This window comes from Salvelinus sp. IW2-2015, linkage group LG2, assembly GCF_002910315.2.
Source record: "Salvelinus sp. IW2-2015 linkage group LG2, ASM291031v2, whole genome shotgun sequence".
NCBI classification, from domain to species: domain Eukaryota; kingdom Metazoa; phylum Chordata; class Actinopteri; order Salmoniformes; family Salmonidae; genus Salvelinus; species Salvelinus sp. IW2-2015.
The window spans coordinates 2,834,892-2,852,027 of NC_036839.1; the positions used below are offsets into that span (position 1 = coordinate 2,834,892).

Below are 17,136 nucleotides of genomic sequence, written 5' to 3' on the forward strand. Positions count from 1 at the left end.
AAGGAACCACCAGCTTGCATATGTTCTCATGTTCTGAGCAAGGAACTTAAACTTTTCATTATTTATTTGAGGCTAAATTGATTTTATTGATGTATTATATTAAGTTAAAATAAGTGTTCATTCAGTATTGTTGTAATTGGCATTATTACAAATAAAATAAAATCGTCCGATTAATCGGTATCGGCTTTTTTGGTCCTCCAATAATCGGTATTGGTATCGGCGTTGAAAAATCATAATCGGTCGACCTCTAGTTTGGAGTCATACCTTGTGGGATTGGTGATAATCTGAGAAAGATTTAGGGAGTCCCATTGCTGTAGGACTTGGTCAGGTGGTTTAAGCATGTCCCAGTTTAGGTCACCTAGCAGGACAAATTCAGACCAAGTGTAAGGGGCCAGGAGAGAGCTTAGGGCAGGTAGGGTACAGTTTAATGCTTAAAACCAGCAAATCAAATTGCTTGGGGACAGACTTAGTAGAGACAACCGAGCACTGAAGGTGATCCTTGGTAAAGATTGCCACTCCCCCACCTTTGGAAGATGTCTTGCAGAAAAAGGTTATAACCAGAAAGGTTAACATGAGTATTTAAAACACTCTTCCTTAACCACGTCTCAGTAATGACCAACACATCTGGATTGGAGCTGTGAACCCACACTTTCAATTGATCAATTTTAGGTAATAAGCTTCTAGTGTTAACATGCAGAAAACCTAGGCTTTTACAAGAGCAGAAATCAGTGAAGGAGATATCAGAGCACAAGTCAGAATTGGGGATAGCAACAGTAGATGGGCCATGGTGTACATGCACATTTCCAGATATCATCAACAGTAATACAATCAAGGCACGGCATAGTACAGGGAGAGCAGTCCTGATTTATGACATCTGAATGTGCATCAGAAGGCAACAAGATCATATTGTACAGCAATTTAATCAGGTAACATGAATACAAAGGACAGTGGGGCGTCAGGTAGCCTAGTAGTTAGTGTTGGGCTAGTAACCGAAAGGTTGCTAGATTGAATCCCTGAGCTGACAAGGTAAAAATCTGTCGTTCTGCCCTTGAACAAGGCAGTTAACTCACCGTTCTTAGGCCATCATTGTAAATAAGAATTTGTTCTTAACGGACTTGCATAGTTAAATAAAGGTTAAAAAAACAAAGAATAGTGAAATGCTACATGTTAAAAAGGTGGGCTTTGCATTTTTTATTAAAATGGTAATAAATTGTACAGCACAAGCGGAGAAGTCGAAGAAAATTGGATGCCGCTGAACGTTTTCTGGGTGTTGTGATTTCACAGCCGAGGTCGTGCAGGAAATCCTGTCAGTGAATGTTCCGCCATCACAGGCCCCTGAGCTTGTGTAGGGATGTATTTTGCAGTGGACTGTGATTGAAGAGTTGGGATGGTTTTTCTTTGTTGACGTGTTTAATTTTGTATGGTGTCGTTTTTCCCATTTCCCGCAATGTTTTTTTTGTGTGTCTTATTCAATACCCCGTCCAGCTGGTGGTGGTAAGGCAACATTAACATTGGTTGCCAACCGCCCTTAAACCCCATCGAAGAAGAAGAATTTATCACTTCTCTTGAACATGGTTTCGTCTTTTTGGAGAGATGTCGTAGGGGGTGGTCTATTTGCCCTGGCTCATGCGGCTTTCTCAGCGGCACAACGTAAGTGCGATACAATAAGATAAACATATCTGTCCTTTTATTTAGCTGTTTAGATCAAAATACACAGTCAGATATCAACCATACAGTGTACTGCGGCCTGTTAACTAGCGCGTGCTAGCTAACTTTTGTTAAAGATAAACAAACCAAACCAGTTTAGCAAGCGAGGAAGAATAGTTCTTAAACCAGATGGCTAACTACTAGCTAGCGATTTAGCATGTCATATTATTGGCACAGTAAGCAGCTAGCTGGTACCGTTGGGATAGAACATGTTTTCGTTCACAGACTCACGATGTGTCCCAAAGCTAGTGACGTTACAATAGCTAGCTAGCTAAAAATGTCTGCTTGCCAACGCGGTCTGTTAAGTTAACTGTACGTGACTTTATATTAACACGTATTCAATTGAAAACGAGGAATCAAATCAAGGTTTATTGGTCGCGTACACAATTTAGCAGGTGTTATAGCGGGTGCAGCGAAATCGTTATGTTACCAGCTCCTAACAATGCAGTAAAATGTCAGCCAATTCAAATGTAAGGGGAAAAAATATAGGGAATCAAGCACTACGGGATGAATCTGATTAACACAAATAGCACGGAGGCAGTAATCCAATGCAATCTACGTATGTACTATGTGAGAATTTTCACAAGATCAGCTAGAATGTAATGTACAAAAGTTCATACACTACCGTTCAAAAGCTTGGGTTCACTTAGAAATGTACTTGTTTTTTTTTAAAGAAAATCACTTTTTTTGTCCATTTTAAAATAATATCAAATTGATCAGAAATACAGTGTAGACATTGTCAATGTTGTAAATGACTGTTGTAGCTGGAAACGGCAGATTTTTTTTATTTTTATGGAATATGTACGTAGGCCCATTATCAGCAACCATCACGCCTGTGTTCCAATGGCACATTGTATTAGCTAATTCAAGTTGATCATTTTAAAAGGATAATTGATCATTAGAACCTTTCTGCAATTGTTTGCACAGCTGAAAACTGTGTTGATTAAAGAAGCAGTAAAACTGTCCTTTAGACTAGTTGAGTATCTGGAGCATGAGAATTTGTGGGTTCAATTAGGCTCAAAATGGCTAGAAACAAAGACCTTTCTTCTGAAACTCGTCAGTCTATTGTTCTGAGAAATGATGGCTATTCCATGTGAGAAATTGCCAAGAAACTGAATATCTCGTACAACGCTGTGTACTACTCCATTCACAGAACAGCGATAACTGTCTCTAACCAGAATAGAAAGAGGAGTGGGAGGCCCCGGTGCACAACTGAGCAAGAGGACAAGTACATTAGTGTCTAGTTTGAGAAACAGATGCCTTACAAGTCCTCAACTGGTAGCTTCATTAAATAGTACCTGCAAAACAACAGTCTCAATGGCAACAGTGAAGAGGCGACTCCGGGATGCTAGCCTTCTAGGCACTGTATGTCAATAATCCAGTGTAAATTAAATACGATGTACAGTAGAAATATTATGATTAGCTATGTCAGGGATACAGTGTGAAATGGGAAATGACGAGTGGTTTAATGATCTTCTTGGCCTTCCTTTGACACCATATGCTGTAGATGTCCAGGAGGGCAGGCAGCGTTGTGATGCGTTGGGCTGCCTGCACCACCCTCTGGAGAGCCGTGCGGTTGAGGGCAGAGCAGTTGCCGTCCCAGGCGGTGATGCAGCCTGACAGAATGCTCTAATGGTGCAGCTGTAGAGTTCGTGAGGGTCTTAGTGGCAGTGTTGTGTTCGAGACCACCTAAACTGAGACTGATCCAAGTCAGGACCGTGAGGGCGGCGAGGGGTCTGAGACTTCCCCCAGTCATCACTTATTAATAGTGAACACGCAACTTTCAAACAATGTCGCCCACTCTTCCCTACCAGCYAATCAAGGATATTCTGATGAACTTGAGGATGTTTTTCAACGAAAGTAAAGGACAGTAATGTTACAAGTAAAGTAGGAAGCCCAGGTTTCAATAGACAATACTATATTGTGTCGTGAAGGAGTGTGACTACATTTGCCTGGCGAAGCGGTTTTATGGGCTGGCTGAATGGGAGCTGATAATTATGAGTTTTCACTCCACTGGTCTCGGCAAGAAATGACGAGTTGTCATTGTCCGAGACCGAGTCAAGAAAGGGTAAAAATGTATCCGACACAGACAAAACCGAGACCGGTCTCGAGTACTACAACACTCGTTAGGGGCCATGGCCAATTTCTTTAGCTGCCTGAGGTTGTAGAGGCGCTTTTGTGCCTTCACCACGATGTCAGTGTGGTGAGACCATTTCAGGTCCTCAGTGATGTGCGCTCCGAGGAACTTAAAGCTTTTGACCCTATCCACTGCGGCACCGAGGATGGGAGTGTGATTTCTCTTCTGTCTCCTGTAGTCCAGGATAAGCTCCTTTGTTTTGTTCAGGGAGAGGTTATTTTCCTGGCTCTGACCTACTCCCTGTAGTCTGTCTCGTTGTTAGTAATCAGGCCTACCACTTTTCTGTAGTCAACAAACTTGATTGAGTTGTAGTCGTGCATGGCCACACAGTCATGGGTGAACAGAGAGTACAGGAGGGGACTAAGCACATCTGTGGGGGGGGGGCGGCGTACGGAGTTGTTTCCTACCCTCACCACCTGGCGTCGTCCCGTCAGGAAATCCAGGATCCAGTTGGAAGCTATGCTCCAAAAGCCAAAGTACTAACCGTTATGCAAGTTAGCTTGCCACTTGCAACATCTGCTATGGATGCAGTGAGACTAGCTACCCACTTGATTTTGTCTCAGCTGTAGCCACATTGATTCCGGTGTGATAAATGTTATTCTTTTCCCCCACCAGATCGATCCTACATGCGTCTGACAGAAAAAGAAAATGAAACCCTACCAATAGATGTAAGTTATTTAATGCTAAATAGCTAGTAAGTTATTCCATTCTTTGATGTAGATCCATTCTATTAATTGTACCGTTTTGACTAAACATATTTCAAAAGAAAAATACATCTATTTTAATTTTGTTTTGCAGATTGTTTTACAGACATTGTTAGCTTTTGTTCTGACCATTTATGGTATAGTCCACATCTCTGGAGAGTTTAAAGATATGGATGCATCCTCAGAGCTGAAAAACAAGTAAGCCTTCATTTCAGTAATTTATATTTATTATGGATCCCCATTAGCTCAGCAGCTACTCTTCCTGGGGTCTAGCAAAATTGAGGCAGTTATACAATTAAAAAAACAACAACATTACAATACATTTCACAAAAGATTTCACAACACATCAAGTGTGTGCCCTCAGGCCATGTGACTACTCTACTACTACATATGTACAACTCAAAATCTGTGTGTGTGTGTATGCGTGTGTCTCTTCACAGTCCCCACTGTTGCATATTGTGTATTTTTATCTGTTTATCTGATTTTACTGATTGCATTAGTTACTTGAAGTGGAATAGAGTTCCATGTAGCCATGGCTCTATGTAGTACTGTGTGCCTCCCATAGTCTGTTCTGGACTTGGGGACTGTGAAGAGACCTCTGGTGGCATGTCTTGTGGGGTATGCATGGGTGTCTGAGCTGTGTGCCAGTAGTTTAGACAGACAGCTCGGTGCATTCAACATGTCAATACTTCTCACAAATACAAATAGTGATGAAGTTAATCTCTCCTCTACTTTGAGCCAGGAGAGATTGACATGCATATTTATAATATTAGCTCTCCGTGTGCATTTAACGGCCAGCCGTGCTGTCCTGTTCTGAACCAATTGCAATCTTCCTAAGTCCCTTTTTGTGGCACCTGACCACACGACTGAACAGTAGTCCAGGTGCGACAACTAGATCCTGTAGGACCTGCCTTGTTGATAGTGTTATTAAGAAGGTAGAGCAGCGCTTTATAATGGACAGACTTCTCGCCATCTTAGCTTCTGTTGTAGATGCACTACAGTTGAAGAGTTTGGGGTCACTTGGAAGTGTCCTTGAAGAGTTGACTCTGGGATGCTGGCCTTCTGGCCACCCATTCTGAAACTGACTGCAGCTCTTTGTTAAGTGTTGCAGGGATTTCACTTGTTGTTGTAACTGACGTGTATAGTGTTGTAAATCAGCATAATAATTGACTTGCCTATATGGGTAGCCCTATTGTTATTGACCTATCGCACTGAAAACATAATCATGAGTATAGTTCAAACTACTCACTGCCCTCTTCTCATTTTTTAGGACGTTTGACACATTGAGGAACCACCCGTCTTTCTACATGTTCAATCATCGCGGTAGGGTGCTCTTCTGCTCTCCCAACCGAGAGGTCTCCAACATCCCAAACGCACAGGCCCTGCCCAACCCCCTGCGGCTAAGCAAGCTGAAGCATTTGCACTGAGACTTGCCTTCCTCACCCACATGTCTTTATTTCTGTGCACCGATAAGCTTTTTGGTTAGATCCCACAAAGTAATTTCTTCTACTTTTAATTTGCCTTAGTCCATATATTAAAATATGCTGTACAAATGTGCATCTCCTCCCATAAAAGTGGTTACCATATTTAACTCCCGACTGTCAACCAACCCCACATTTTGTTCAGGCAGATTTGTTTTTATATACTTGTAATTGCTTAGAAGTAAAAGGATTTGACACATCTTCCCCTTACTTAGGTAAGATGTATGTGTCAAATCCTTTAAGACTTCTAAGCAGTTGTTCCCCTTTGTTGGACAAGGGGCATGATGTTTCGTTTGCCACAATACATGTCTATCTTGAGCAGCTGTCTGGAACTATTTCTTTCTTATCTGCAGATATGAGATTTTGTTTTATCTAGTAAAAAGTCTTCACTTCTGTTGAGATAATTTATGACCTGATCTCCTGGGGTTTAAAATGAGGCTTTGGAGCTTATTCTGTATGCAATAAAGTTACCACGGTCATTGAAGTCACAAAGGTCAAGCCTGAAGGATGCAGCATGGAAAGCAGTGTTAGAGCAATGATAATGATACTGTGAACACAAAGTAGAGACTAATGGTACATTTGTTTGGGCAGTGTTTTTATTTAATTTGGCCTTTTTAAGATTCAACAGAATGTTTTAACCTAAAATCTATGATTTTATCAGTGTGTTCGATGTATTTCTGCATTTATTGGTCAAAGATAACCGAATGCATTTAATGTCTTGCAGATATACGCTACATGACCAAAAATATGTGGCCACCTGCTCGTCGAACATCTCATTCCAAAATCATGGGTATTAATATGGATATGTTCCCCCCTTTGCTGCTATGACAGCCTCTACTCTTCTGGGAAGGCTTTCCACTAGATGTTGGAACATTGCTGCGTGGACTTGCTTCCATTCAGCCACAAGCGCATTATTGAGGTCGGACACTGATGTTGGATGATTAGGCCTGGCTCGCAGTCGGAGTTCTAATTCATCCCAAAGGTGTTCGATGGGGTTGAGGTCAGGGCTCTGTGCAAGCCAGTTGAGTTCTTCCACACCGACTGCTACAAACTATTTCTGTATGGACTTTGCGTTGTGCATGGGGCATTGTCATGCTCAAACAAGTAAGGCCCTTTCCCAAACTGTTGCCAAAACAGAATTGTGTAGAATGTCATTGTATGCTGTAGCGTTAAGATTTTCCTTCACTGGAACTAAGGGGGGCCTAGCCCATTATTCCTCCTCAACCAAACTTTACAGTTGGCACTAAGCATTGGGGCAGGTAGCATTCTCCTGGCATACGCCAAACCCAGATTTGTCCGTCGGACTGCCGGATGGTGAAGTGTGATTCATCACTCCAGAGAATGCATTTTCCACTGCTCCAGAGTCCAATGGCAGCAAGCTTTACACAACTACAGTCGACGCTTGGCATTGCACATAGTGGTCTTAGGCTTGTGTGCGGCTGCTCGGTCATGGAAACCCATTTCATGACGCCCCCGAAGAACAGTTTTTGTGCTGATATTGCTTCCAGGGGCAGTTTGGAACTTGGTAGTGGGTGTTGCAACCGAGTACAGAATTTTTACGCGCTTCAGCGCGTGGCGGTCCTGTTAGCTTGTGTGGCCTACCACTTCGCGGCTGAGCTGTTGTTGCTCCTAAACATTTCCACGTCACAATAACAGCACTTACAGTTGACCGGGGCAGATCTAGCAGGGCAGACATTTTATGAACTGACTTGTTGGAAAGGTGGGATCCTATGACGGTGCCACATTGAATGTCACTGCGTTCTTCAGTAAGGCAATGCAATGTTGTGCTCGTTTTTATACCCCTGCCAGCAATAGGTGTGGCTGAGATGGCGAAATCCACAAATTTGAAGAGGTGTCCACATACTTTTGTCTATATATAGTGTATCTGTGGGTTAGGATGCATTAGTTAGGTTTTATAGATTGTGCATACTTGAGTCCCAAATGGCACCCTATCCCTATATAGTGCAATACTTTTGCCATTTGGCACGCACACAATGACTACATAAAAAGCTTGTGTCTTTACAAGCTTGTTGGATGCATTTGCAGTATGTTTTGCCCAATATGAACTGAATGGTGAATGTCTTGTACCATTTTGGAGTCACTTTTATTGTAGGAATAGATGTTTCTGAACACTTCTATATCCATGTGGAGCCTACTATGATTATTGATAATCATGAATGAATTGTGGATAATGATGTTTGAGAATGTTACAGAGACACAAAGAACATACCCCCCAAAAATGCTACCCTCCCCTGTTATTGGTAGTGTTCCTGAGTGGTTAGAGGCGTCACTACAGACACCCTGGTTCGAATCCAGGCTGTATTACAGCCGGACGTGATTGGGAGTCCCATGGGGGTGGCCCAGTGTCGTCCGGTGTAGGCCGTCATTGTCAATAAGAATTTGTTCTTAACTGACTTGCCTAGTTAAATAAAGGTTACATTTAAATTGCTAATGGTGAGAGGTTAGCATGTTTGGTTGTAGCCTCTGAACTGCATCTCACTCATCATGAATGATTTTTTCTTAATCATGGCATAAGGATTAATTGAGAAGTGTTCAGAAACAGGAGTCATTCACCATTCAGTTACTATTGGGGGTAAAACGCAACCCAAACAAACTGTAAATGCATCCAATGACTTTAGTCACAAGCTTGATGTAGTCAATGCATGCAAGGAATATGGGACCAAATACCTTTTGACTACTTTAAGTGTATATGTCAAAATACTTATGAGTTCTTCACATGGGGGGGGGGGACTAGATACATAGTGGTTTCATTTCTAAACGGTAAAACATTTATGAAAATCCCTCAAATAATAGGTAACGTACTCTCAAATCCAAAATGTGGGGTATAGAGACAAATATAAAATCTTAGCTTCACTGTTCAAATACAGTACATATGTGTATGTGGGGGGGTGTACTTGTAGTATATTACACTAAAAGCAGTGGGCTACAGTAAAATCTAATTTGGAATTTTTAATAAGCAATTGGACATGACAAACTTAGTCCGTGCACAACATTTAATAAAACACTTAGAACCTTTGAAATCTGTTTTAGTTTTTATTTCTTTAAAAAAGAAGCATACAATTTAAAATTGTGAGTTTACAGWTTAATGGGCTTTATACAACTTTTACTTTCAAAATATATAGTTTTTTTTAATGTTCTGGTTTGAACACCATCCACAAATATTGTTTTTTTACGTTTCATTTAAAAAATAAACTTGGGTAAAAAGAGAAAATGTGTATCTTGTGTATGTTCTCTGAAAAATTGTTCACCAACTGTGCTACTCCAGATGACTGACGAAGGGGGAGCAGAGATTTTGGTTGATCACACAGTTCTTCCAGGGGAGAGTCAATGGGGACACCCAAATGCCACCCTATATACAGTACTGCACTACTAGAGAGGGGAGGGAGTTGGCCAAGCTCCAGTTCAAAACCTCAAGATGGGACCCCAACAGCTGGCATCCTCTCAGTCACTGTGTAACAGGGTTGGTTATGTTTCCACTTGCCTCTAAAGCACCAATGTTTGGTTGCAAGTCCACAGATGTTCCTTAATCTACATGAAGAGCAGTGGAGCCTGCTGATGGGAGGACGGCTCATAATAATGGAGAGAATGGAATAGCATCAAACACATGGAAACCATGTTTGACATATTTGATACTATTCRACTCRAGCCATTGCCACAAGCCCGTCCTCCCCATTTAAGGTTCCATCAACCTCCGAATACAACAGGTGTAGACCTTAGAGTCAAATGCTTACTTACGAGCCCCTAACCGACAGTGCAGTTTAAAAAAAAAAAAAAAAATTAAAGAGGAGCAGTAAAAAATTATATATACAGGGGTGTGCAGAGTCAGTGTGCTTGGTCACCCGTTTCCCTCCATTTTATGGGGCTTGCTCCGTAAAGCTCCACACATCGACCCGGTATTGCAGTACCTCCGGGAACGGTGCAACACTTTTCGTGTCAAGGGAAAAACACACAAAGGTATGTAAACAAAGCGGGTTATCGCTTCTCGGCCTTTTGGCTCAGATCAAGTGTAGTATCTGTTATCAGATATCACACCATCATCCCAAAAAATCTGTTCTTATCAGTTTAATATCTGATACGTCCCCCCAAAAAACGTTGGCCAGGATAGTGTGTGTCTGTCTGTCTCTCTGTTTGTGTCTGTCTGTGACTTTTTACCCAGAGCCCTCAAACTTGGCGAGTGGGTTCAGGGACCACCCGCGAGAACTCAGCCTAGAGTGTACAGTGTGTCTCGGGCCCCGACCTCTGACTTCCATACGACTCTGGTTTCTCTTCATTACGCACAAGCCTTTCGCCTTTTACTAAAGACTTCCGTGGAGAGGAACACAGTTATGAGTTCAACGTATTTTTAAGAGGGGCTTTGCTTCTGGCAGAGCCCACTATCTTGTTTCAAGAGAAATTGACAAAGATGACGCCGAGACTTTTTGCTCAGGCGCGTTTGACTTCAATCCGGCTGACCGGTGTATTTTTCCACCACTCAAAGTAGTCGCTCGGGCAATTGAGTTCAAGCCCCGACGACTGGCCTATTTGCCAGGCTTTGAACAAATAGTTAGCGTAAAGAGCTAGTGACTTACGGCCGCATTGGCGACTTWAAAAAAAAACACTTGCCCGTCGCCAGGGAAACGTTGGGTGGGGAGGAGCCAACTTTTGCCAAACCGCCGAGACCCCCGGGTGCCCGGCGGGTGCAGGGGTCCATTTGTGGGTTATCGCTTCTCGGCCTTTTGGCTCAGATCAAGCTTGGTACCGAGGTGCCCCAAAGCCCGCCGAGTCAGAAGGTCGAAGAAAGGCAGGAGGGAGGAAAGTTTATTGTTTTGTTTTGTAGAAATTGGGTTTTAGTATTATTTTTCTACCAGAGGCTTCTTTTTTTGAAGAGAGCTTGATGCCTGTGTTAGGATTTGTGTTTATTGCACTATAACCCAATGCTATATCACATGTGATTGAATATTAGCAACTGTTGGCCTGGGAGCCTGGGTGTCTGTGTGTGTGTGCTGGAAGTAACAGTTAGCCCCAGATAAGTGTGCTGGGAAGCTGTGGTTAGTCTTGAGCGAGAACAGTATGCTCTGTATGCAGGTGCAAATAGCTCAGACAATGTTACAGAGCTATCTGACCTCAGTCTCTGGGGTGAGGGAGCGTAATCTACACAGCAACAGTGCCGGGACACCAAAGAGCGCTTTGTATTTGGGGGAGTGATAAGCATATTGAACATGGGTGTGTGTACGTTATAATTGTGCAACAGTGTGGCTAACCATATAGCGTGACTTGACTAATCTAGGGAGGGGAGGGGTGCACATCACGAGGGGTAGCAAGGATGGAAAAGTACCGAGAAAACAGGAACTGTGAATGCAACAACAGGGGTGTGGGGCAAAACAGCAACACTCTATCAAGATAGCATCGGACCCTCCGGAGCGCTAAGGGGCTGGACTAGCTTAAGCGCCAGCACCAGCGATAGGCCAGTAAGTCTAAACCACGCTGGATCTCTACTCCAACAGGCTTGCTCTGAAGCAGGAACTAACACTGTTAGAGTATATAGGGGAGAGGTTTTGGGGTGTTGGCCAGTTCCCTGTTCTACCCTGCGGGGTGGTACAGTGAACCCGTATATACGAAAATTGCATCTACCATCTATTGCTTATAAATAAAAATCATTTAGCATACAATTGAGGTCTCAACTCCTCATCTGTCCTGATACCGGATTCGATACGTAACCTTTCACCTGAGAAGATGACGCAAGATGTGCCAAGAAGAGCGGTTCCTGGGATTGGGCTAGCGAATACAGTGAGGTTCGCATGGAGCAACAAGGAGACGGAGCCATTCGGGAGAACAGTCTTGATGGGGACACTAAAATTGGCAGTTGAAGACGTTTTGTGCCTTCAGGATAACCCGATGGAGAACGTAACATCAAAGGTGATGTTACGTTTTACAAAGAGGAGATGCATGAAGAAATCATGAAGAAGGTGAGGGCTGTGGGAGGTGCGAGACCTATGTGTAATTACGAGGTCACAAGTCTGGCCAAGAACAATTTTAGGGTGGTGACGGTTAATATATATAACCCGCACGTCAAGGATGAGGAGGTGAGGATGTTTCTTGGGAGGTTTATGGACAACGTGTCGTCGGCGAGGCTCCTAAGAGACAACCTGGGTTTCTGGAATGGGAAGAGAGGTTTTCAGGCCCTCCTCAGGAAGGACTCAAAGGGGGAAGGTGGTTACCTCCATCCTCCAGCGATGTTCTCCCTGGGGGCTGACAGGGGGACGTTGTATTATGCACGTCAGCCTCCGTATTGCAGGCGTTGTATGGCCTACGGCCATATCCTAGCCTCGTGCAGCGCAAGGAAGTGCAGGTACTGTGGATCTGGTGAGCACGAGGCGAGGGACTGTGTCGAGCCGAAGGCATGTCACAGGTGTGGATCGGTAGCACACCTGTGGCGGGACTGCCCGGCTCGGCAGAGGTCATACGCGTCTGCAGATGGGAGGGGAACGAGAGCGGGGGATGGGGGAAGAGGAAGAGGAGACCCAGAACCGAGCACAGGCCCAGAGGAAAAGGACACACGGCAGGAGGAAGAGAGAAAAGCGGCAGCAGGAGAAGAGAAGGACAAGGAAGACATGGGCAGGAGGCTGAAGGAGAGGAGGAGCAGGTGCAGGAAGGAGACAGGAGAGGCCAGAGAAGATAGTGGTGGAGAGGATGGAGACAGAGAAGGCATCGGAGAGGGAGGAAATAGAGAAGGCATCGGAGGTGGGACCAGAAGGAGAGGGTGTGAAGGACTGGGGGGACAGTAAAGTGGTGAGAGAACGGGTAGAAGAGTTGAAAGATATGGTGGGGGGGCTGACGGAAAAGGATAGGGATGTCCCCTGACTGCGTCCTCCTCCAACAAAAAGAACAAAGAAGGGGGAGCGCCCGGACAGTAGGAGGAGGGGTGGGAGAGGTTTCAGGGCCCTCGTGGGCCCCCTCTTCTTCTTCTTTCACACCCCTGTCTGAGCTAGACCTCCCAGGCCTGGCCCAGGGTTGGGTGATGGAGGGAGGATCAAGTTTCCTGTTTGAGGAGGTGGGGTCCTCTGTCCAGAGTCCGGAGGAGGGCAGGGTGGTAGACTGGAGCCAGGGGCACATGACGCAGGGGGGAGTGAGCCGGGTGCTGTCCCTGCATCAAGGGGTGGGGGGATGGTGGCCGACGGGGGGAGTCAGGAGTGGAGATGGCGTCCCTGGCGGTCGGGATAGAGAAGGGGAGTATTGGGTGAGATGTTGGTTTTCCTTTGGTGTGTGTATGGGTAGTTTGTAGGTGGGGAGGGAAGATGCTCCCCTGATTAGTGTTTTTGGTTTTGATTATTGTTTATTCGTTTTTGAAATGACAATTTGGAGATTGTTATATAATTGATTTGGTTTGAAGTATTGAAGGTTTGTTTGTGAATTGATGGTAATAAAGACATTTGTAAAAAAATAAAAAATAAAAATCGGTTCTTATCAGTTTAATATCTGATACGTCCCCCATCAGGGGACTACATATAAAATGGATTTTTAGAACAGGGAGTCGGAAATGGGGCTCGCTCCGTCCGCTCCACGCATCGAACAGGAATTGCAGTACCTCCGGGAACGGTGCAACACTTTTCGTCCGTTGTCAAGGGGGAAAAAACACACAAGGTATGTAAACAGCTAGCAGAAGAAGAGAGGGACAGAACAAAGAAGAAATCCAAAGTGAAAGAAGGGCGAAGCGCCCTTCATGGGGTCCCCCGTTTCCCTCGATTTTACAAAAAAAAATACAAATAAAACATTGGCCAGGATAGTGTATGTGTTTTTGACCCCCCCCCCCCCAAATACAATCACTTCACCAGGATAGTGTATGTGTGTGACTCATTCTGTCTGTCTGTGACTTTTTACCCACAGCCCTCGAAAACTTGGCGAGTGGGTTCAGGGACCACACCATGAGAACACAGCCTAGAGTGCACAGTGTGTCTCGGGCCCCGACCTCTGACTTCCATACGACTCTGGTTTCTCTTCATTACGCACAAGCCTTTCGCCTTTTACTAAAGACTTCCGTGGAGAGGAACACAGTTATGAGTTCAACGTATTTTTAAGAGGGGCTTTGCTTCTGGCAGAGCCCGCTATCTTGTTTCAAGAGAAATTGACAGAGATGACGCCGAGACTTTTTGCTCAGGCGCGTTTGACTTCAATCCGGCTGACCGGTGTATTTTTCCACCACTCAAAGTAGTCGCTCGGGCAATTGAGTTCAAGCCCCGACGACTGGCCTATTTGCCAGGCTTTGAACAAATAGTTAGCGTAAAGAGCTAGTGACTTACGGCCGCATTGGCGACTTTAAAAAAAAACACTTGCCCGTCGCCAGGGAAACGTTGGGTGGGGAGGAGCCAACTTTTGCCAAACCGCTGTGATCTGCCAAGACCCCCGGGTGCCCGGCGGGTGCAGGGGTCCATTTGTGGGTTATCGCTTCTCGGCCTTTTGGCTCAGATCAAGCTCGGTACTACGGTGCCTCAAAGCTCGCTGAGTTAAAAGCCGATGGCCGGACGGCAGGATCAACAGTCAGCCAGAGGGGCTGGACTGCGCAATACGTTGCAGTTTGTTTGGAAGAACAAGGGCCAGCAAATTGGGAATAGAGAATGGTTCATCAGGACGGTGATCATTGAAGGGTTAAAGGTGGACCCAGGGCACGTTTACTGCTTGCGGRGGAGGGCTACGACCTGTCTCTAAATAGCGAGGCCTTGTACAGGCGGTGTATGGACACCTGCAAAGAGAAGGCAGCCAGTGTGCCGTTCTCAAAAATTCAGGTTCTCCCCTTGTGCCGGTTGGATTTAAAGATCATCACCGTGCACATTTACAACCCCTACGTGGGGGATGACGGCATCGGGGCTTTCCTAGGCCGGTTTGGGAAAGTGAGTCCCGGGGTGCGGTACCTACGGGACGGGTATGGAATCTGGTCAGGGAGGAGACAGTTCCGTGTCGCGCTGAACAGGGATCCGGAAGGAGCCGATAAGTTGGTTCACCCACCAGCCTATTTCTCCATTGGAGCGGACCGGGGGTACCTGTTTTATTCAGGCCAACCAAGTTTTTGTAGACACTGCCGTAGCTTCGGTCATTTGGCCACGGGGTGCAACCTGCTGAAGTGCAGAAACTGTGGGAAACCAGGTCACGGGGCAGCCAACTGCAGGGAGGCTCGAGTCTGCAATGGCTGTGGGAAGCAGGGCCACTTGTTTAAAGACTGTCCAAATAGACAACGGACCTATGCGGAGGCAGCCGGCAATGGCCCCGAAGAAGGTGCTGCGGGCTCTCCCCTCAGGCCAATAGAGGAGGTTCTTGAGGAAATTCGAGCGGCGGCAGCGGAGGTGGCGAAAGCCCCAGGGGAAAGTGCAGTAAAGGAGGTCCGTCCGAAGGGGACTGAGGAGGAGATGGAGCTGCTGACGGGAGCATAGTCTGCTGAGTGAGATGTCAGATCTTCCGAACCCCTACGCGGAAGATAAGCTCGTCTTCGGCAGGCGGGTCGACTGGATCGGCATCTTCAGACATTGGAGAGTCCGGGAAGGTGTACAAGGGGAAAAGGAAGAAGATGAGGAGGGTCACTGACCGGGTGGCGGTGGAAAAGCATAGGAGGCCATTGGTGGCTACCTCCAACCGGTTTACAGTGCTGGGGGCTGAGACCCAGGATCCAGTTGTTTTGAAGGCTCCTGCGTCGGCGGCCTCTGAAGCCTTGGTGGGGGGGGGGGTCTGGGGACCAGGTCCATGGGCCCTGTTTGGTTCCTGCGCTTCCAGGGACAGGCACCTCGGAGATGGACACCAATCCTGAGGAGGCTTCAATGGACTGTGCACAGGTACTGTCCGGGGGAGACCACTCTTCCAGTCCTGGGGAAGCATCGCAGGTCCGTGGACAGGTATCAACCTGTGTGGACTTTTCCAGCCCTGAACGCTCTTTCTTGGCGCCAGGCACGCCGAACAGTGACCAATACCTGGAAGGGGTGAGTGGCTTCGGGATGGGGGAYGCTCRTATCTGACAGACTGCATGATCTCCTTTAGTTATTTCTTCTTTTGTATGGGCCTTTTTACAGTAGTAACAGTGAATGTAAGGGGATTAAGGGATATGGGGAAGAGAGGGGTGTTTCAGTACCTTTCCTGTATCTCCTTCCAGGTTTGTTTTTTTACAAGAGGTTCATTTAAAGGACATGGAGGATGTTTCTGTTTTTTCAAGGGGGTGGGCGAAGGGAGAGTCCAGATGGGGGATGGGGGGGTGCACTCCTCTGGGGTGGGGATTTTTGTGTGGTGGGTTCCTTTTCTGTCATAGAGGGGAGGGTTTTAGTGGTTGATGCAGACTGGAGGGGGGCGAAGTTTCGTTTTATTAACATTTATGCACCTGCTGAACCTCGAGGTAGAAAATATCTTTTTTTGGCTCTGCCAGATGTTTGTGTTACTAACCGAACTGAGGTTTTGGGCGGGGATTTCAATGTCTCTTTCAAAGGCACTGGGGATTTTAGCCTACCCTATTTGGTTTCTGTGGTTAAAGATTTTTCTTTCAGGGACTCTTTCAGAGTCTGCGACCCCAATGGGGAGGGTATGACATGGGCAAACTCAAGGGGTTCCCGTAGTCGTATAGATTTTTTTTTTTTAACCTGTATCTGTGCCAATCTCGCAAGTCACTGTGTCTCCGGTCTGGTTTTCTGACCATTGCCAAGTCCAGGTAGTGTTCTCGGTAGACGTGCCGATATTTGGCAGAGGTTTTTGGAAATTAAACTCCAAAATTTTGCCGGATCTTTCTTTTAGGGAGGCTTTTAATTCCCATTATGAGATATGGGGGGACCTCAAGCCTTTTTTTGGTTCCATAGTTGAATGGTGGGTGTGCGTAAAACGCAATGTGCGTACCCTGGCCATTTCGCACTGTGTCGCTAAGGCTCGAGCAGATAGGGAGGTTTTTCAGCGGCTGCAGGGGAAGCTGACTGTCTTGGTGTCAGCTGAGAATAAGGGTGAGGGGAGGTATGTGGAGAGGATGGAGGTTTTAAAAAGTAAGTTGGGGCTGTATTTTCAGGGGAAGGCCAGGGACTTTCTCTTTAGGTGTCAAAGAGACAAGTTRGAGTTTGGTGAGGCTAGCAGCTCATATTTTTTTAAACAG

At 45.7% G+C, this 17,136-nt stretch overlaps 1 protein-coding gene, 2 non-coding genes and 2 pseudogenes across 4 annotated transcripts; all 5 read left to right on the forward strand.

The window, feature by feature from the left end:
- The first annotated feature begins 1,240 nt into the window (after positions 1 to 1,240).
- LOC111973257 (ER membrane protein complex subunit 5) lies at positions 1,241 to 9,070 on the forward strand. Of its 2 annotated transcripts, XR_011480919.1 has the most exons (5): positions 1,241 to 1,650; positions 4,460 to 4,512; positions 4,643 to 4,746; positions 5,819 to 6,044; positions 6,754 to 9,070. XR_011480919.1 is itself a non-coding variant. In XM_024000561.2 (4 exons), exons 1-4 carry the CDS (start codon positions 1,572 to 1,574, stop codon positions 5,973 to 5,975), a joined length of 393 nt encoding a protein of 130 aa, XP_023856329.1. In that variant the 5' UTR covers positions 1,241 to 1,571; the 3' UTR covers positions 5,976 to 6,347. The 2 variants fall into 2 exon arrangements, 1 of the variants encoding a protein (XP_023856329.1); XM_024000561.2 differs by lacking the exon at positions 6,754 to 9,070 and having other exon boundaries at positions 5,819 to 6,347.
- A 954-nt stretch (positions 9,071 to 10,024) lies between these two features.
- LOC111980402 (U2 spliceosomal RNA) lies at positions 10,025 to 10,134 on the forward strand (annotated as a pseudogene).
- A 167-nt stretch (positions 10,135 to 10,301) lies between these two features.
- On the forward strand, positions 10,302 to 10,421 carry LOC111980418 (U5 spliceosomal RNA). Its single transcript, XR_002879458.1, has one exon. It is a non-coding gene; the product is annotated as a U5 spliceosomal RNA (small nuclear RNA).
- Positions 10,422 to 13,455: 3,034 nt separating this feature from the next.
- Positions 13,456 to 13,636, forward strand: LOC111980384 (U2 spliceosomal RNA; annotated as a pseudogene).
- Positions 13,637 to 14,009: 373 nt separating this feature from the next.
- Positions 14,010 to 14,129, forward strand: LOC112081324 (U5 spliceosomal RNA). Its single transcript, XR_002896467.1, has one exon. It is a non-coding gene; the product is annotated as a U5 spliceosomal RNA (small nuclear RNA).
- Positions 14,130 to 17,136: the final 3,007 nt, after the last annotated feature.